The sequence below is a fragment of the Oncorhynchus masou genome, chromosome 1 (assembly GCF_036934945.1).
Source record: "Oncorhynchus masou masou isolate Uvic2021 chromosome 1, UVic_Omas_1.1, whole genome shotgun sequence".
NCBI classification, from domain to species: domain Eukaryota; kingdom Metazoa; phylum Chordata; class Actinopteri; order Salmoniformes; family Salmonidae; genus Oncorhynchus; species Oncorhynchus masou.
In genome coordinates this window covers 13,171,461-13,188,960 of record NC_088212.1, presented here as the reverse complement: position 1 = coordinate 13,188,960, position 17,500 = coordinate 13,171,461, and the positions used below count along the sequence as shown (strand labels likewise).

Sequence of the window (17,500 nt, the reverse complement as noted above, 5' to 3'; positions counted from 1 at the left end):
GGAGTCTGTTCTGTGTTCTAGTGTTGGAGTCTGTTCTGTGTTCTAGTGTTGGAGTCTGTTCTGTGTTCTAGTGTTGGAGTCTGTTCTGTGTTCTAGTGTTGGAGTCTGTTGTGAGTCTGTTCTGTGTTCTAGTGTTGGAGTCTGTTCTGTGTTCTAGTGTTGGAGTCTGTTCTGTGTTCTAGTGTTGGAGTCTGTTCTGTGTTCTAGTGTTGGAGTCTGTTCTGTGTTCTAGTGTTGGAGTCTGTTCTGTGTTCTAGTGTTGGAGTCTGTTCTGTGTTCTAGTGTTAGTCTGTGTTGGGTCTGTCTGTTCTGTGTTCTAGTGTTGGAGTCTGTTCTGTGTTCTAGTGTTGGAGTCTGTTCTGTGTTCTAGTGTTGGAGTCTGTTCTGTGTTCTAGTGTTGGAGTCTGTTCTGTGTTCTAGTGTTGGAGTCTGTTCTGTGTTCTAGTGTTGGAGTCTGTTCTGTGTTCTAGTGTTGGGTCTGTTCTGTGTTCTAGTGTTGGAGTCTGTTCTGTGTTCTAGTGTTGGAGTCTGTTCTGTGTTCTAGTGTTGGAGTCTGTTCTGTGTTCTAGTGTTGGAGTCTGTTCTGTGTTCTAGTGTTGGGTCTGTCTGTGTTCTGTCTGTTCTAGTGTTGGAGTCTGTTCTGTGTTCTAGTGTTGGAGTCTGTTCTGTGTTCTAGTGTTGGAGTCTGTTCTGTGTTCTAGTGTTGTGAGTGTTGGAGTCTGTTCTGTGTTCTAGTGTTGGAGTCTGTTCTGTGTTCTAGTGTTGGAGTCTGTTCTGTGTTCTAGTGTTGGAGTCTGTTCTGTGTTCTAGTGTTGGAGTCTGTTCTGTGTTCTAGTGTTGGTGTCTGTTCTGTGTTCTAGTGTTGGAGTCTGTTCTGTGTTCTAGTGTTGGAGTCTGTTCTGTGTTCTAGTGTTGGGGTCTGTTCTGTGTTCTAGTGTTGGGGTCTGTTCTGTGTTCTAGTGTTGGAGTCTGTTCTGTGTTCTAGTGTTGGAGTCTGTTCTGTGTTCTAGTGTTGGAGTCTGTTCTGTGTTCTAGTGTTGGAGTCTGTTCTGTGTTCTAGTGTTGGAGTCTGTTCTGTGTTCTAGTGTTGGAGTCTGTTCTGTGTTCTAGTGTTGGAGTCTGTTCTGTGTTCTAGTGTTGTCTGTTCTGTGTTCTAGTGTTGGAGTCTGTTCTGTGTTCTAGTGTTGGAGTCTGTTCTGTGTTCTAGTGTTGGAGTCTGTTCTGTGTTCTAGTGTTGGAGTCTGTTCTGTGTTCTAGTGTTGGAGTCTGTTCTGTGTTCTAGTGTTGGAGTCTGTTCTGTGTTCTAGTGTTGGAGTCTGTTCTGTGTTCTAGTGTTGGAGTCTGTTCTGTGTTCTAGTGTTGGAGTCTGTTCTGTGTTCTAGTGTTGGAGTCTGTTCTGTGTTCTAGTGTTGGAGTCTGTTCTGTGTTCTAGTGTTGGAGTCTGTTCTGTGTTCTAGTGTTGGAGTCTGTTCTGTGTTCTAGTGTTGGGGTCTGTTCTGTGTTCTAGTGTTGGAGTCTGTCTGTTCTGTGTTCTAGTGTTGGAGTCTGTTCTGTGTTCTAGTGTTGGAGTCTGTTCTGTGTTCTAGTGTTGGAGTCTGTTCTGTGTTCTAGTGTTGGAGTCTGTTCTGTGTTCTAGTGTTGGTTGGGTCTGTTCTGTGTTCTAGTGGTGTTGGAGTCTGTTCTGTGTTCTAGTGTTGGAGTCTGTTCTGTGTTCTAGTGTTGGAGTCTGTTCTGTGTTCTAGTGTTGGAGTCTGTTCTGTGTTCTAGTGTTGGAGTCTGTTCTGTGTTCTAGTGTTGGAGTCTGTTCTGTGTTCTAGTGTTGGAGTCTGTTCTGTGTTCTAGTGTTGGAGTCTGTTCTGTGTTCTAGTGTTGGAGTCTGTTCTGTGTTCTAGTCTGTTCTGTGTTGGAGTCTGTTCTGTGTTCTAGTGTTGGAGTCTGTTCTGTGTTCTAGTGTTGGAGTCTGTTCTGTGTTCTGGAGTGTTGGAGTCTGTTCTGTGTTCTAGTGTTGGAGTCTGTTCTGTGTTCTAGTGTTGGAGTCTGTCTGTTCTGTGTTCTAGTGTTGGAGTCTGTTCTGTGTTCTAGTGTTGGAGTCTGTTCTGTGTTCTAGTGTTGGAGTCTGTTCTGTGTTCTAGTGTTGGAGTCTGTTCTGTGTTCTAGTGTTGGAGTCTGTTCTGTGTTCTGTTCTGTGTTCTAGTGTTGGAGTCTGTTCTGTGTTCTAGTGTTGGAGTCTGTTCTGTCTGTTCTGTGTTCTAGTGTTGGAGTCTGTTCTGTGTTCTAGTGTTGGAGTCTGTTCTGTGTTCTAGTGTTGGAGTCTGTTCTGTGTTCTAGTGTTGGTTCTAGTCTGTTCTGTGTTCTAGTGTTGGAGTCTGTTCTGTGTTCTAGTGTTGGAGTCTGTTCTGTGTTCTAGTGTTGGAGTCTGTTCTGTGTTCTAGTGTTGGAGTCTGTTCTGTGTTCTAGTGTTGGGAGTCTGTTCTGTGTTCTAGTGTTGGAGTCTGTTCTGTGTTCTAGTGTTGGAGTCTGTTCTGTGTTCTAGTGTTGGAGTCTGTTCTGTGTTCTAGTGTTGGAGTCTGTTCTGTGTTCTAGTGTTGGAGTCTGTTCTGTGTTCTAGTGTTGGAGTCTGTTCTGTGTTCTAGTGTTGGAGTCTGTTCTGTGTTCTAGTGTTGGAGTCTGTTCTGTGTTCTAGTGTTGGAGTCTGTTCTGTGTTCTAGTGTTGGAGTCTGTTCTGTGTTCTAGTGTTGGTTCTAGTCTGTTCTGTGTTCTAGTGTTGGAGTCTGTTCTGTGTTCTAGTGTTGGTTCTAGTCTGTTCTGTGTTCTAGTGTTGGAGTCTGTTCTGTGTTCTAGTGTTGGAGTCTGTTCTGTGTTCTAGTGTTGGAGTCTGTTCTGTGTTCTAGTGTTGGAGTCTGTTCTGTGTTCTAGTGTTGGAGTCTGTTCTGTGTTCTAGTGTTGGAGTCTGTTCTGTGTTCTAGTGTTGGAGTCTGTTCTGTGTTCTAGTGTTGGAGTCTGTTCTGTGTTCTAGTGTTGGAGTCTGTTCTGTGTTCTAGTGTTGGAGTCTGTTCTGTGTTCTAGTGTTGGAGTCTGTTCTGTGTTCTAGTGTTGGAGTCTGTTCTGTGTTCTAGTGTTGGAGTCTGTTCTGTGTTCTAGTGTTGGAGTCTGTTCTGTGTTCTAGTGTTGGAGTGTTGGAGTCTGTTCTGTGTTCTAGTGTTGGAGTCTGTTCTGTGTTCTAGTGTTGGAGTCTGTTCTGTGTTCTAGTGTTGGAGTCTGTTCTGTGTTCTAGTGTTGGAGTCTGTTCTGTGTTCTAGTGTTGGAGTCTGTTCTGTGTTCTAGTGTTGGAGTCTGTTCTGTGTTCTAGTGTTGGAGTCTGTTCTGTGTTCTAGTGTTGGAGTCTGTTCTGTGTTCTAGTGTTGGAGTCTGTTCTGTGTTCTAGTGTTGGAGTCTGTTCTGTGTTCTAGTGTTGGAGTCTGTTCTGTGTTCTAGTGTTGGAGTCTGTTCTGTGTTCTAGTGTTGGAGTCTGTTCTGTGTTCTAGTGTTGGAGTCTGTCTGTTCTGTGTTCTGTGTTGGGTCTGTTCTGTGTTCTAGTGTTGGAGTCTGTTCTGTGTTCTAGTGTTGGAGTCTGTTCTGTGTTCTAGTGTTGGAGTCTGTTCTGTGTTCTAGTGTTGGAGTCTGTTCTGTGTTCTAGTGTTGGAGTCTGTTCTGTGTTCTAGTGTTGGAGTCTGTTCTGTGTTCTAGTGTTGGAGTCTGTTCTGTGTTCTAGTGTTGGAGTCTGTTCTGTGTTCTAGTGTTGGAGTCTGTTCTGTGTTCTAGTGTTGGAGTCTGTTCTGTGTTCTAGTGTTGGAGTCTGTTCTGTGTTCTAGTGTTGGAGTCTGTTCTGTGTTCTAGTGTTGGAGTCTGTTCTGTGTTCTAGTGTTGGAGTCTGTTCTGTGTTCTAGTGTTGGAGTCTGTTCTGTGTTCTAGTGTTGGAGTCTGTTCTGTGTTCTAGTGTTGGAGTCTGTTCTGTGTTCTAGTGTTGGAGTCTGTTCTGTGTTCTAGTGTTGGAGTCTGTTCTGTGTTCTAGTGTTGGAGTCTGTTCTGTGTTCTAGTGTTGGAGTCTGTTCTGTGTTCTAGTGTTGGAGTCTGTTCTGTGTTCTAGTGTTGGAGTCTGTTCTGTGTTCTAGTGTTGGAGTCTGTTCTGTGTTCTAGTGTTGGAGTCTGTTCTGTGTTCTAGTGTTGGAGTCTGTTCTGTGTTCTAGTGTTGGAGTCTGTTCTGTGTTCTAGTGTTGGAGTCTGTTCTGTGTTCTAGTGTTGGAGTCTGTTCTGTGTTCTAGTGTTGGAGTCTGTTCTGTGTTCTAGTGTTGGAGTCTGTTCTGTGTTCTAGTGTTGGAGTCTGTTCTGTGTTCTAGTGTTGGAGTCTGTTCTGTGTTCTAGTGTTGGAGTCTGTTCTGTGTTCTAGTGTTGGAGTCTGTTCTGTGTTCTAGTGTTGGAGTCTGTTCTGTGTTCTAGTGTTGGAGTCTGTTCTGTGTTCTAGTGTTGGAGTCTGTTCTGTGTTCTAGTGTTGGAGTCTGTTCTGTGTTCTAGTGTTGGAGTCTGTTCTGTGTTCTAGTGTTGGAGTCTGTCTGTGTTCTAGTGTTGTTCTGTTCTGTGTTCTAGTGTTGGAGTCTGTTCTGTGTTCTAGTGTTGGAGTCTGTTCTGTGTTCTAGTGTTTGTGTTCTAGTCTGTTCTGTGTTCTAGTGTTGAGTCTGTTCTGTGTTCTAGTGTTGGAGTCTGTTCTGTGTTCTAGTGTTGGGGTCTGTTCTGTGTTCTAGTGTTGGAGTCTGTTCTGTGTTCTAGTGTTGGAGTCTGTTCTGTGTTCTAGTGTTGGAGTCTGTTCTGTGTTCTAGTGTTGGAGTCTGTTCTGTGTTCTAGTGTTGGAGTCTGTTCTGTGTTCTAGTGTTGGAGTCTGTTCTGTGTTCTAGTGTTGGAGTCTGTTCTGTGTTCTAGTGTTGGAGTCTGTTCTGTGTTCTAGTGTTGGAGTCTGTTCTGTGTTCTAGTGTTGGAGTCTGTTCTGTGTCTGTTCTGTGTTCTAGTGTTGGAGTCTGTTCTGTGTTCTAGTGTTGGAGTCTGTTCTGTGTTCTAGTGTTGGAGTCTGTTCTGTGTTCTAGTGTTGGAGTCTGTTCTGTGTTCTAGTGTTGGAGTCTGTTCTGTGTTCTAGTGTTGGAGTCTGTTCTGTGTTCTAGTGTTGGGGTCTGTTCTGTGTTCTAGTGTTGGAGTCTGTTCTGTGTTCTAGTGTTGGAGTCTGTTCTGTGTTCTAGTGTTGGAGTCTGTTCTGTGTTCTAGTGTTGGAGTCTGTTCTGTGTTCTAGTGTTGGAGTCTGTTCTGTGTTCTAGTGTTGGAGTCTGTTCTGTGTTCTAGTGTTGGAGTCTGTTCTGTGTTCTAGTGTTGGAGTCTGTTCTGTGTTCTAGTGTTGGAGTCTGTTCTGTGTTCTAGTGTTGGAGTCTGTTCTGTGTTCTAGTGTTGGAGTCTGTTCTGTGTTCTAGTGTTGGAGTCTGTTCTGTGTTCTAGTGTTGGAGTCTGTTCTGTGTTCTAGTGTTGGAGTCTGTTCTGTGTTCTAGTGTTGGAGTCTGTTCTGTGTTCTAGTGTTGGAGTCTGTTCTGTGTTCTAGTGTTGGAGTCTGTTCTGTGTTCTAGTGTTGGAGTCTGTTCTGTGTTCTAGTGTTGGAGTCTGTTCTGTGTTCTAGTGTTGGAGTCTGTTCTGTGTTCTAGTGTTGGAGTCTGTTCTGTGTTCTAGTGTTGGAGTCTGTTCTGTGTTCTAGTGTTGGAGTCTGTTCTGTGTTCTAGTGTTGGAGTCTGTTCTGTGTTCTAGTGTTGGAGTCTGTTCTGTGTTCTAGTGGAGTCTGTTCTGTGTTCTAGTGTTGGAGTCTGTTCTGTGTTCTAGTGTTGGAGTCTGTTCTGTGTTCTAGTGTTGGAGTCTGTTCTGTGTTCTAGTGTTGGAGTCTGTTCTGTGTTCTAGTGTTGGAGTCTGTTCTGTGTTCTAGTGTTGGAGTCTGTTCTGTGTTCTAGTGTTGGAGTCTGTTCTGTGTTCTAGTGTTGGAGTCTGTTCTGTGTTCTAGTGTTGGAGTCTGTTCTGTGTTCTAGTGTTGGAGTCTGTTCTGTGTTCTAGTGTTGGAGTCTGTTCTGTGTTCTAGTGTTAGTCTGTTCTGTGTTCTAGTGAGTCTGTTCTGTGTTCTAGTGTTGGAGTCTGTTCTGTGTTCTAGTGTTGGAGTCTGTTCTGTGTTCTAGTGTTGGAGTCTGTTCTGTGTTCTAGTGTTGGAGTCTGTTCTGTGTTCTAGTGTTGGAGTCTGTTCTGTGTTCTAGTGTTGGAGTCTGTTCTGTGTTCTAGTGTTGGAGTCTGTTCTGTGTTCTAGTGTTGGAGTCTGTTCTGTGTTCTAGTGTTGGAGTCTGTTCTGTGTTCTAGTGTTGGGGTCTGTTCTGTGTTCTAGTGTTGGAGTCTGTTCTGTGTTCTAGTGTTGGAGTCTGTTCTGTGTTCTAGTGTTGGAGTCTGTTCTGTGTTCTAGTGTTGGTGTTCTGTGTTCTAGTCTGTTCTGTGTTCTAGTGTTGGAGTCTGTTCTGTGTTCTAGTGTTGGAGTCTGTTCTGTGTTCTAGTGTTGGAGTCTGTTCTGTGTTCTAGTGTTGGAGTCTGTTCTGTGTTCTAGTGTTGGAGTCTGTTCTGTGTTCTAGTGTTGGAGTTCTGTGTTCTAGTGTTGGAGTCTGTTCTGTAGTGTTGGAGTCTGTTCTGTGTTCTAGTGTTGGAGTCTGTTCTGTGTTCTAGTGTTGAGTCTGTTCTGTGTTCTAGTGTTGGAGTCTGTTCTGTGTTCTAGTGTTGGAGTCTGTTCTGTGTTCTAGTGTTGAGTCTGTTCTGTGTTCTAGTGTTGGAGTCTGTGTTCTAGTGTTGGAGTCTGTTCTGTGTTCTAGTGTTGGAGTCTGTTCTGTGTTCTAGTGTTGTCTGTTCTGTGTTCTAGTGTTGGAGTCTGTTCTGTGTTCTAGTGTTGGAGTCTGTTCTGTGTTCTAGTGTTGGAGTCTGTTCTGTGTTCTAGTGTTGGAGTCTGTTCTGTGTTCTAGTGTTGGAGTCTGTTCTGTGTTTTTGGAGTCTGTTCTGTGTTCTAGTGTTGAGTCTGTTCTGTGTTCTAGTGTTGGAGTCTGTTCTGTGTTTCTAGTGTTGGAGTCTGTTCTGTGTTCTAGTGTTGGAGTCTGTTCTGTGTTCTAGTGTTGAGTCTGTTCTGTGTTCTAGTGTTGGAGTCTGTTCTGTGTTCTAGTGTTGGAGTCTGTTCTGTGTTCTGGTCTGTTCTGTTCTGTTGGAGTCTGTTCTGTGTTCTAGTGTTGGAGTCTGTTCTGTGTTCTAGTGTTGGAGTTCTGTGTTCTAGTGTTGGAGTCTGTTCTGTGTTCTAGTGTTGGAGTCTGTTCTGTGTTCTAGTGTTGGAGTCTGTTCTGTGTTCTAGTGTTGGGGTCTGTTCTGTGTTCTAGTGTTGGTCTGTTCTGTGTTCTAGTGTTGAGTCTGTTCTGTGTTCTAGTGTTGGTGTCTGTTCTGTGTGTTGGAGTCTGTTCTGTGTTCTAGTGTTGGAGTCTGTTCTGTGTTCTAGTGTTGGAGTCTGTTCTGTGTTCTAGTGTTGGGTCTGTTCTGTGTTCTAGTGTTGGAGTCTGTTCTGTGTTCTAGTGATGAGTCTGTTCTGTGTTCTAGTGTTGGAGTCTGATCTGTGTTCTAGTGTTGGGTCTGTTCTGTGTTCTAGTGTTGGAGTCTGTTCTGTGTTCTAGTGTTGTGTCTGTTCTGTGTTCTAGTGTTGGAGTCTGTTCTGTGTTCTAGTGTTGGAGTCTGTCTGTGTTCTGTCTGTTCTGTGTTCTAGTGTTGGAGTCTGTTCTGTGTTCTAGTGTTGGTCTGTTCTGTGTTCTAGTGTTGGAGTCTGTTCTAGTGAGTCTGTTCTGTGTTCTAGTGTTGGAGTCTGTTCTGTGTTCTAGTGTTGGAGTCTGTTCTGTGTTCTAGTGTTGGAGTCTGTTCTGTGTTCTAGTGTTGGTCTGTTCTGTGTTCTAGTGTTGGGTCTGTTCTGTGTTCTAGTGTTGGTGTCTGTTCTGTGTTCTAGTGTTGGAGTCTGTTCTGTGTTCTAGTGTTGGTCTGTTCTGTGTTCTAGTGTTGGAGTCTGTTCTGTGTTCTGGAGTCTGTTCTGTGTTCTAGTGTTGGAGTCTGTTCTGTGTTCTAGTGTTGGAGTCTGTTCTGTGTTCTAGTGTTGGTCTGTTCTGTGTTCTAGTGTTGGAGTCTGTTCTGTGTTCTAGTGTTGGTCTGTTCTGTGTTCTAGTGTTGGAGTCTGTTCTGTGTTCTAGTCTGTCTGTGTTCTAGTGTTGGTCTGTTCTGTGTTCTAGTGTTGGAGTCTGTTCTGTGTTCTAGTGTTGGAGTCTGTTCTGTGTTCTAGTGTTGGGGTCTGTTCTGTGTTCTAGTGTTGGTCTGTTCTGTGTTCTAGTGTTGGAGTCTGTTCTGTGTTCTAGTGTTGGGTCTGTTCTGTGTTCTAGTGTTGGAGTCTGTTCTGTGTTCTAGTGTTGGAGTCTGTTCTGTTCTAGTGTTGGAGTCTGTTCTGTGTTCTAGTGTTGGAGTCTGTTCTGTGTTCTAGTGTTGGAGTCTGTTCTGTGTTCTAGTGTTGGAGTCTGTTCTGTGTTCTAGTGTTGGAGTCTGTTCTGTGTTCTAGTGTTGGAGTCTGTTCTAGTTTTGGAGTCTGTTCTGTGTTCTAGTGTTGGAGTCTGTTCTAGTGTTGGAGTCTGTTCTGTGTTCTAGTGTTGGAGTCTGTTCTGTGTTCTAGTGTTGGAGTCTGTTCTGTGTTCTAGTGTTGGAGTCTGTTCTGTGTTCTAGTGTTGGTGTCTGTTCTGTGTTCTAGTGTTGGAGTCTGTTCTGTGTTCTAGTGTTGGAGTCTGTTCTGTGTTCTAGTGTTGGAGTCTGTTCTGTGTTCTAGTGTTGGTCTGTTCTGTGTTCTAGTGTTGGAGTCTGTTCTGTGTTCTAGTGTTGGGGTCTGTTCTGTGTTCTAGTGTTGGAGTCTGTTCTGTGTTCTAGTGTTGGAGTCTGTTCTGTGTTCTAGTGTTGGAGTCTGTTCTGTGTTCTAGTGTTGGAGTCTGTTCTGTGTTCTAGTGTTGGGTCTGTTCTGTGTTCTAGTGTTGGAGTCTGTTCTGTGTTCTAGTGTTGAGTCTTTTCTGTGTTCTAGTGTTGTGTCTGTTCTGTGTTCTAGTGTTGGAGTCTGTTCTGTGTTCTAGTGTTGGAGTCTGTTCTGTGTTCTAGTGTTGGGTCTGTTCTGTGTTCTAGTGTTGGAGTCTGTTCTGTGTTCTAGTGTTGGAGTCTGTTCTGTGTTCTAGTGTTGGAGTCTGTTCTAGTTTTGGAGTCTGTTCTGTGTTCTAGTGTTGGAGTCTGTTCTAGTTTTGGAGTCTGTTCTGTGTTCTAGTGTTGGAGTCTGTTCTAGTGTAGGTTGGTCTGTTCTGTGTTCTAGTGTTGGTGTCTGTTCTGTGTTCTAGTGTTGGAGTCTGTTCTGTGTTCTAGTGTTGGAGTCTGTTCTGTGTTCTAGTGTTGGGGTCTGTTCTGTGTTCTAGTGTTGGTCTGTTCTGTGTTCTAGTGTTGGTCTGTTCTGTGTTCTAGTGTTGGAGTCTGTTCTGTGTTCTAGTGTTGGAGTCTGTTCTGTGTTCTAGTGTTGGAGTCTGTTCTGTGTTCTAGTGTTGGAGTCTGTTCTGTGTTCTAGTGTTGGAGTCTGTTCTGTGTTCTAGTGTTGGGGTCTGTTCTGTGTTCTAGTGTTGGAGTCTGTTCTGTGTTCTAGTGTTGGAGTCTGTTCTGTGTTCTAGTGTTGGAGTCTGTTCTGTGTTCTAGTGTTGGAGTCTGTTCTGTTTTGGAGTCTGTTCTGTGTTCTAGTGTTGGAGTCTGTGTTCTAGTGTTGGAGTCTGTTCTGTGTTCTAGTGTTGGAGTCTGTTCTGTGTTCTAGTGTTGTCTGAGTCTGTTCTGTGTTCTAGTCTGTGTTGGAGTCTGTTCTGTGTTCTAGTGTTGGAGTCTGTTCTGTGTTCTAGTGTTGGGGTCTGTTCTGTGTTCTAGTGTTGGAGTCTGTTCTGTGTTCTAGTGTTGGAGTCTGTTCTGTGTTCTAGTGTTGGAGTCTGTTCTGTGTTCTAGTGTTGGAGTCTGTTCTGTGTTCTAGTGTTGGAGTCTGTTCTAGTTTTGGAGTCTGATCTGTGTTCTAGTGTTGGAGTCTGTTCTGTGTTCTAGTGTTGGAGTCTGTTCTGTGTTCTAGTGTTGGAGTGTTCTAGTTTTTCTGTGTTCTAGTGTTGGAGTCTGTTCTGTGTTCTAGTGTTGGAGTCTGTTCTGTGTTCTAGTGTCTGTTCTGTGTTCTGGTGTTTCTGTGTTCTAGTGTTGGAGTCTGTTCTGTGTTCTAGTGTTGGAGTCTGTTCTGTGTTCTAGTGTTGGTGTCTGTTCTGTGTTCTAGTGTTGGAGTCTGTTCTGTGTTCTAGTGTTGGAGTCTTTTCTGTGGTGTCTGTTCTGTGTTCTGGAGTCTGTGTTCTTTTGGAGTCTGTTCTGTGTTCTAGTCTGTAGTTTTGGAGTCTGTTCTGTGTTCTAGTGTTGGGGTCTGTTCTGTGTTCTAGTGTTGGGTCTGTTCTGTGTTCTAGTGTTGGGTCTGTTCTGTGTTCTAGTCTGTGTTGGAGTCTGTTCTGTGTTCTAGTGTTGGAGTCTGTTCTGTGTTCTAGTGTTGGAGTGTTGGAGTCTGTTCTGTGTTCTAGTGTTGGAGTCTGTTCTGTGTTCTAGTGTTGGAGTCTGTTCTGTGTTCTAGTGTTGGAGTCTGTTCTGTGTTCTAGTGTTGGAGTCTGTTCTGTGTTCTAGTGTTGGAGTCTGTTCTGTGTTCTAGTGTTGGAGTCTGTTCTGTGTTCTAGTGTTGGAGTCTGTTCTGTGTTCTAGTGTTGGAGTCTGTTCTGTGTTCTAGTGTTGGAGTCTGTTCTGTGTTCTAGTGTTGAGTCTGTTCTGTGTTCTAGTTGTTAGTGTCATTCTGTGTGTTCTAGTGTTTCTAGGGGTCTGTTCTGTGTTCTAGTGTTGGAGTCTGGTTCATTCTGTGTTCTTGTTGGGTCTGTTCTGTGTTCTAGTGTTAGTGTTCTAGTGGGGTCTGTTCTGTGTTCTAGTGTTGGAGTCTGTTCTGTGTTCTAGTGTTGGAGTCTGTTCTGTGTTCTAGTGTTGGGTCTGTTCTGTGTTCTAGTGTTGGAGTCTGTTCTGTGTTCTAGTGTTGGAGTCTGTTCTGTGTTCTAGTGTTGGAGTCTGTTCTGTGTTCTAGTGTTGGAGTCTGTTCTGGGGTCTGTTCTGTGTTCTAGTGTTGGAGTCTGTTCTGTGTTGTGTTCTAGTGTTAGTGTTGGAGTCTGTTCTGTGTTCTAGTGTTGGGGTCTGTTCTGTGTTCTAGTGTTGGAGTCTGTTCTGTGTTCTAGTGTTGGAGTCTGTTCTGTGTTCTAGTGTTGAGTCTGTTCTGTGTTCTAGTGTTGGGGTCTGTTCTGTGTTCTAGTGTTGGAGTCTGTTCTGTGTTCTAGTGTTGGAGTCTGTTCTGTGTTCTAGTGTTGGAGTCTGTTCTGTGTTCTAGTGTTGGAGTCTGTTCTGTGTTCTAGTGTTGGAGTCTGTTCTGTGTTCTAGTGTTGGAGTCTGTTCTGTGTTCTAGTGTTGGAGTCTGTTCTGTGTTCTAGTGTTAGTCTGTTCTGTGTTCTAGTGTTGGTCTGTTCTGTGTTCTAGTGTTGGAGTCTGTTCTGTGTTCTAGTGTTGGAGTCTGTTCTGTGTTCTAGTGTTGAGTCTGTTCTGTGTTCTAGTGTTGGAGTCTGTTCTGTGTTCTAGTGTTGGAGTCTGTTCTGTGTTCTAGTGTTGGAGTCTGTTCTGTGTTCTAGTGTTGGAGTCTGTTCTGTGTTCTAGTGTTGGAGTCTGTTCTGTGTTCTAGTGTTGGAGTCTGTTCTGTGTTCTAGTGTTGGAGTCTGTTCTGTGTTCTAGTGTTGGAGTCTGTTCTGTGTTCTAGTGTTGGAGTCTGTTCTGTGTTCTAGTGTTGGAGTCTGTTCTGTGTTCTAGTGTTGGAGTCTGTTCTGTGTTCTAGTGTTGGAGTCTGTTCTGTGTTCTAGTGTTGGAGTCTGTTCTGTGTTCTAGTGTTGGGGTCTGTTCTGTGTTCTAGTGTTGGAGTCTGTTCTGTGTTCTAGTGTTGAGTCTGTTCTGTGTTCTAGTGTTGGAGTCTGTTCTGTGTTCTAGTGTTGGAGTCTTCTGTGTTCTAGTGTTGGAGTCTGTTCTGTGTTGGAGTCTGTTCTGTGTTCTAGTGTTGTTCTGTGTTCTAGTGTTGGAGTCTGTTCTGTGTTCTAGTGTTGGAGTCTGTTCTGTGTTCTAGTGTTGGAGTTCTGTTCTAGTGTTGGAGTCTGTTCTAGTTTTGGAGTCTGTTCTGTGTTCTAGTGTTGGAGTCTGTTCTAGTGTTGGAGTCTGTTCTGTGTTCTAGTGTTGGAGTCTGTTCTGTGTTCTAGTGTTGGAGTCTGTTCTGTGTTCTAGTGTTGGAGTCTGTTCTGTGTTCTAGTGTTGGGGTCTGTTCTGTGTTCTAGTGTTGGAGTCTGTTCTGTGTTCTAGTGTTGGAGTCTGTTCTGTGTTCTAGTGTTGGAGTCTGTTCTGTGTTCTAGTGTTGGAGTCTGTTCTGTGTTCTAGTGTTGGAGTCTGTTCTGTGTTCTAGTGTTGGAGTCTGTTCTGTGTTCTAGTGTTGGAGTCTGTTCTGTGTTCTAGTGTTGGAGTCTGTTCTGTGTTCTAGTGTTGGAGTCTGTTCTGTGTTCTAGTGTTGGAGTCTGTTCTGTGTTCTAGTGTTGGAGTCTGTTCTGTGTTCTAGTGTTGGAGTCTGTTCTGTGTTCTAGTCTGTTCTGTGTTCTAGTGTTGGAGTCTGTTCTGTGTTCTAGTGTTGGAGTCTGTTCTGTGTTCTAGTGTTGGAGTCTGTTCTGTGTTCTAGTGTTGGAGTCTGTTCTGTGTTCTAGTGTTGGAGTCTGTTCTGTGTTCTAGTGTTGGAGTCTGTTCTGTGTTCTAGTGTTGGAGTCTGTTCTGTTCTAGTGTTGGAGTCTGTTCTGTGTTCTAGTGTTAGTCTGTTCTGTGTTGGAGTCTGTCTGTTCTGTGTTCTAGTGTTGGAGTCTGTTCTGTGTTCTAGTGTTGGAGTCTGTTCTGTGTTCTTGGAGTCTGTTCTGTGTTCTAGTGTTGGAGTCTGTTCTGTGTTCTAGTGTTGGGTCTGTTCTGTGTTCTAGTGTTGGAGTCTGTTCTGTGTTCTAGTGTTGGAGTCTGTTCTGTGTTCTAGTGTTGGGGTCTGTTCTGTGTTCTAGTGTTGGGGTCTGTTCTGTGTTCTAGTGTTGGAGTCTGTTCTGTGTTCTAGTGTTGGAGTCTGTTCTGTGTTCTAGTGTTGGAGTCTGTTCTGTGTTCTAGTGTTGGAGTCTGTTCTGTGTTCTAGTGTTGGAGTCTGTTCTGTGTTCTAGTGTTGGAGTCTGTTCTGTGTTCTAGTGTTGGTCTGTCTGTTCTAGTGTTGGGGTCTGTTCTGTGTTGGAGTCTGTTCTGTGTTCTAGTGTTGGAGTCTTTTCTGTGTTCTAGTGTTGGTGTCTGTTCTGTGTTCTAGTGTTGGAGTCTGTTCTGTGTTCTAGTGTTGGAGTCTGTTCTGTGTTCTAGTGTTGGAGTCTGTTCTGTGTTCTAGTGTTGGAGTCTGTTCTGTGTTCTAGTGTTGGAGTCTGTTCTGTGTTCTAGTGTTGGAGTCTGTTCTGTGTTCTAGTTTGGAGTCTGTTCTGTGTTCTAGTGTTGGAGTCTGTTCTAGTGTTCTGTGAGTCTGTTCTGTGTTCTAGTGTTGGAGTCTGTTCTGTGTTCTAGTGTTGGAGTCTGTTCTGTGTTCTAGTGTTGGAGTCTGTTCTGTGTTCTAGTGTTGGAGTCTGTTCTGTGTTCTAGTGTTGGAGTCTGTTCTGTGTTCTAGTGTTGGAGTCTGTTCTGTGTTCTAGTGTTGGAGTCTGTTCTGTGTTCTAGTGTTGGGTCTGTTCTGTGTTCTAGTGTTGGAGTCTGTTCTGTGTTCTAGTGTTGGAGTCTGTTCTGTGTTCTAGTGTTGGAGTCTGTTCTGTGTTCTAGTGTTGGTCTGTTCTGTGTTCTAGTGTTGGAGTCTGTTCTGTGTTCTAGTGTTGGAGTCTGTTCTGTGTTCTAGTGTTGGAGTCTGTTCTGTGTTCTAGTGTTGGGTCTGTTCTGTGTTCTAGTGTTGGAGTCTGTTCTGTGTTCTAGTGTTGGGTCTGTTCTGTGTTCTAGTGTTGGAGTCTGTCTGTTCTGTGTTCTAGTCTGTTCTGTGTTCTAGTGTTGGAGTCTGTTCTGTGTTCTAGTGTTGGTCTGTTCTGTGTTCTAGTGTTGGAGTCTGTTCTGTGTTCTAGTGTTGGAGTCTGTTCTGTGTTCTAGTGTTGGAGTCTGTTCTGTGTTCTAGTGTTGGAGTCTGTTCTGTGTTCTAGTGTTGGAGTCTGTTCTGTGTTCTAGTGTTGGAGTCTGTTCTGTGTTCTAGTGTTGGAGTCTGTTCTGTGTTCTAGTGTTGGAGTCTGTTCTGTGTTCTAGTGTTGGAGTCTGTTCTGTGTTCTGTTAGTGTTTGTGAGTCTGTTCTGTGTTCTAGTGTTGGAGTCTGTTCTGTGTTCTAGTGTTGGTTCTAGTGTTGAGTCTGTTCTGTGTTCTAGTGTTGGAGTCTGTTCTGTGTTCTAGTGTTGGAGTCTGTTCTGTGTTCTAGTGTTGGAGTCTGTTCTGTGTTCTAGTGTTGGAGTCTGTTCTGTGTTCTAGTGTTGGAGTCTGTTCTGTGTTCTAGTGTTGGAGTCTGTTCTGTGTTCTAGTGTTGGAGTCTGTTCTGTGTTCTAGTGGAGTCTGTCTGTTCTAGTGTTGGAGTCTGTTCTGTGTTCTAGTGTTGGAGTCTGTTCTGTGTTCTAGTGTTGGAGTCTGTTCTGTGTTCTAGTGTTGGGGTCTGTTCTGTGTTCTAGTGTTGGAGTTCTGTTCTGTGTTCTAGTGTTGGGGTCTGTTCTGTGTTCTAGTGTTGGAGTCTGTTCTGTGTTCTAGTGTTGGAGTCTGTTCTGTGTTCTAGTGTTGGAGTCTGTTCTGTGTTCTGGAGTGTTCTTGTTGGAGTCTGTTCTGTGTTCTAGTGTTGGAGTCTGTTCTGTGTTCTAGTGTTGGGGTCTGTTCTGTGTTCTAGTGTTGGAGTCTGTTCTGTGTTCTAGTGTTGGAGTCTGTTCTAGTGTTGGAGTCTGTTCTGTGTTCTAGTGTTGGAGTCTGTTCTGTGTTCTAGTGTTGGAGTCTGTTCTGTGTTCTAGTGTTGGAGTCTGTTCTGTGTTCTAGTGTTGGAGTCTGTTCTGTGTTCTAGTGTTGGAGTCTGTTCTGTGTTCTAGTGTTGGAGTCTGTTCTGTGTTCTGGGTCTGTTCTGTGTTCTAGTGTTGGAGTCTGTTCTGTGTTCTAGTGTTGGAGTCTGTTCTGTGTTCTAGTGTTGGAGTCTGTTCTGTGTTCTAGTGTTGGAGTCTGTTCTGTGTTCTAGTGTTGGGGTCTGTTCTGTGTTCTAGTGTTGGGGTCTGTTCTGTGTTCTAGTGTTGGAGTCTGTTCTGTGTTCTAGTGTTGGAGTCTGTTCTGTGTTCTAGTGTTGGAGTCTGTTCTGTGTTCTAGTGTTGGGGTCTGTTCTGTGTTCTAGTGTTGGAGTCTGTTCTGTGTTCTAGTGTTGGGGTCTGTTCTGTGTTCTAGTGTTGGGGTCTGTTCTGTGTTCTAGTGTTGGAGTCTGTTCTGTGTTCTAGTGTTGGAGTCTGTTCTGTGTTCTAGTGTTGGAGTCTGTTCTGTGTTCTAGTGTTGGAGTCTGTTCTGTGTTCTAGTGTTGGAGTCTGTTCTGTGTTCTAGTGTTGGAGTGTTGAGTCTGTTCTGTGTTCTAGTGTTGGGTGTCTGTTCTGTGTTCTAGTGTTGGGGTCTGTTCTGTGTTCTAGTGTTGGAGTCTGTTCTGTGTTCTAGTGTTTCTAGTGTTGGAGTCTGTTCTGTGTTCTAGTGTTGGAGTCTGTTCTGTGTTCTAGTGTTGGAGTCTGTTCTGTGTTCTAGTGTTGGAGTCTGTTCTGTGTTCTAGTGTTGGAGTCTGTTCTGTGTTCTAGTGTTGTGAGTCTGTTCTGTGTTCTAGTGTTGGAGTCTGTTCTGTGTTCTAGTGTTGGAGTCTGTTCTGTGTTCTAGTGTTGGAGTCTGTTCTGTGTTCTAGTGTTGGAGTCTGTTCTGTTTTGGAGTCTGTTCTGTGTTCTAGTGTTAGTCTGTGTTCTAGTGTTGGAGTCTGTTCTGTGTTCTAGTGTTGGTCTGTTCTGTGTTCTAGTGTTGGAGTCTGTTCTGTGTTCTAGTGTTGGAGTCTGTTCTGTGTTCTAGTGTTGGAGTCTGTTCTGTGTTCTAGTGTTGGAGTCTGTTCTGTGTTCTAGTGTTGGAGTCTGTTCTGTGTTCTAGTGTTGGAGTCTGTTCTGTGTTCTAGTGTTGGAGTCTGTTCTGTGTTCTAGTGTTGGAGTCTGTTCTGTGTTCTAGTGTTGGAGTCTGTTCTGTGTTCTAGTGTTGGGGTCTGTTCTGTGTTCTAGTGTTGGAGTCTGTTCTGTGTTCTAGTGTTGGAGTCTGTTTCTGTGTTCTAGTGTTGGAGTCTGTTCTGTGTTCTAGTGTTGGAGTCTGTTCTGTGTTCTAGTGTTGGAGTCTGTTCTGTGTTCTAGTGTTGGAGTCTGTTCTGTGTTCTAGTGTTGGAGTCTGTTCTGTGTTCTAGTGTTGGAGTCTGTTCTGTGTTCTAGTTTTGGAGTCTGTTCTGTGTTCTAGTGTTGGAGTCTGTTCTGTTCTAGTGTTGGGGTCTGTTCTGTGTTCTAGTGTTGGAGTGTTGGAGTCTGTTCTGTGTTCTAGTGTTGGAGTCTGTTCTGTGTTCTAGTGTTGGAGTCTGTTCTGTGTTCTAGTGTTGGAGTCTGTTCTGTGTTCTAGTGTTGGAGTCTGTTCTGTGTTCTAGTGTTGGAGTCTGATCTGTGTTCTAGTGTTGGAGTCTGTTCTGTGTTCTAGTGTTGGAGTCTGTTCTGTGTTCTAGTGTTGGAGTCTGTTCTGTGTTCTAGTGTTGGAGTCTGTTCTGTGTTCTAGTGTTGTTGGAGTCTGTTCTGTGTTCTAGTGTTGGAGTCTGTTCTGTGTAAATCTGTGTTTGTTTTCTCTGAGTGTTGTGTTCTAGTGTTGGAGTCTGTTCTTTCTGTTCTGTGTTCTAGTGTTGGAGTCTGTTCTTCTTTATCATCAGCTTTTCTAGTGTTGGAGTACTGTTCTGTGTTCTAGTGTTGGAGTCTGTTCTGTGTTCTAGTTGGAGTCTGTTCTGTGTTCTAGTGTTGAGTCTGTTCTGTGTTCTAGTGTTGGAGTCTGTTCTGTGTTCTAGTGTTGGAGTCTGTTCTGTGTTCTAGTGTTGGAGTCACTGTGTTCTAGTGTTGGAGTCTGTTCTGTGTGTTCTAGTGTTGGAGTCTGTGTTCTAGTGTTGGGGTCTGTTCTGTGTTCTAGTGTTGGAGTCTGTTCTGTGTTCTAGTGTTGT

The 17,500-nt window shown here is 44.0% G+C and overlaps 1 protein-coding gene across 1 annotated transcript in view; it reads left to right on the top strand.

The window, feature by feature from the left end:
* The window catches only part of frmd3 (FERM domain containing 3), a 147,914-nt gene that overhangs the window by 117,091 nt on the left and 13,323 nt on the right, over positions 1–17,500 (top strand). Inside the window, exon 15 of the mRNA XM_064975209.1 lies at positions 2,220–2,254. Coding sequence (XP_064831281.1) covers positions 2,220–2,254 — 35 coding nt within the window. The remainder of the gene's footprint in view (positions 1–2,219; positions 2,255–17,500) is intronic.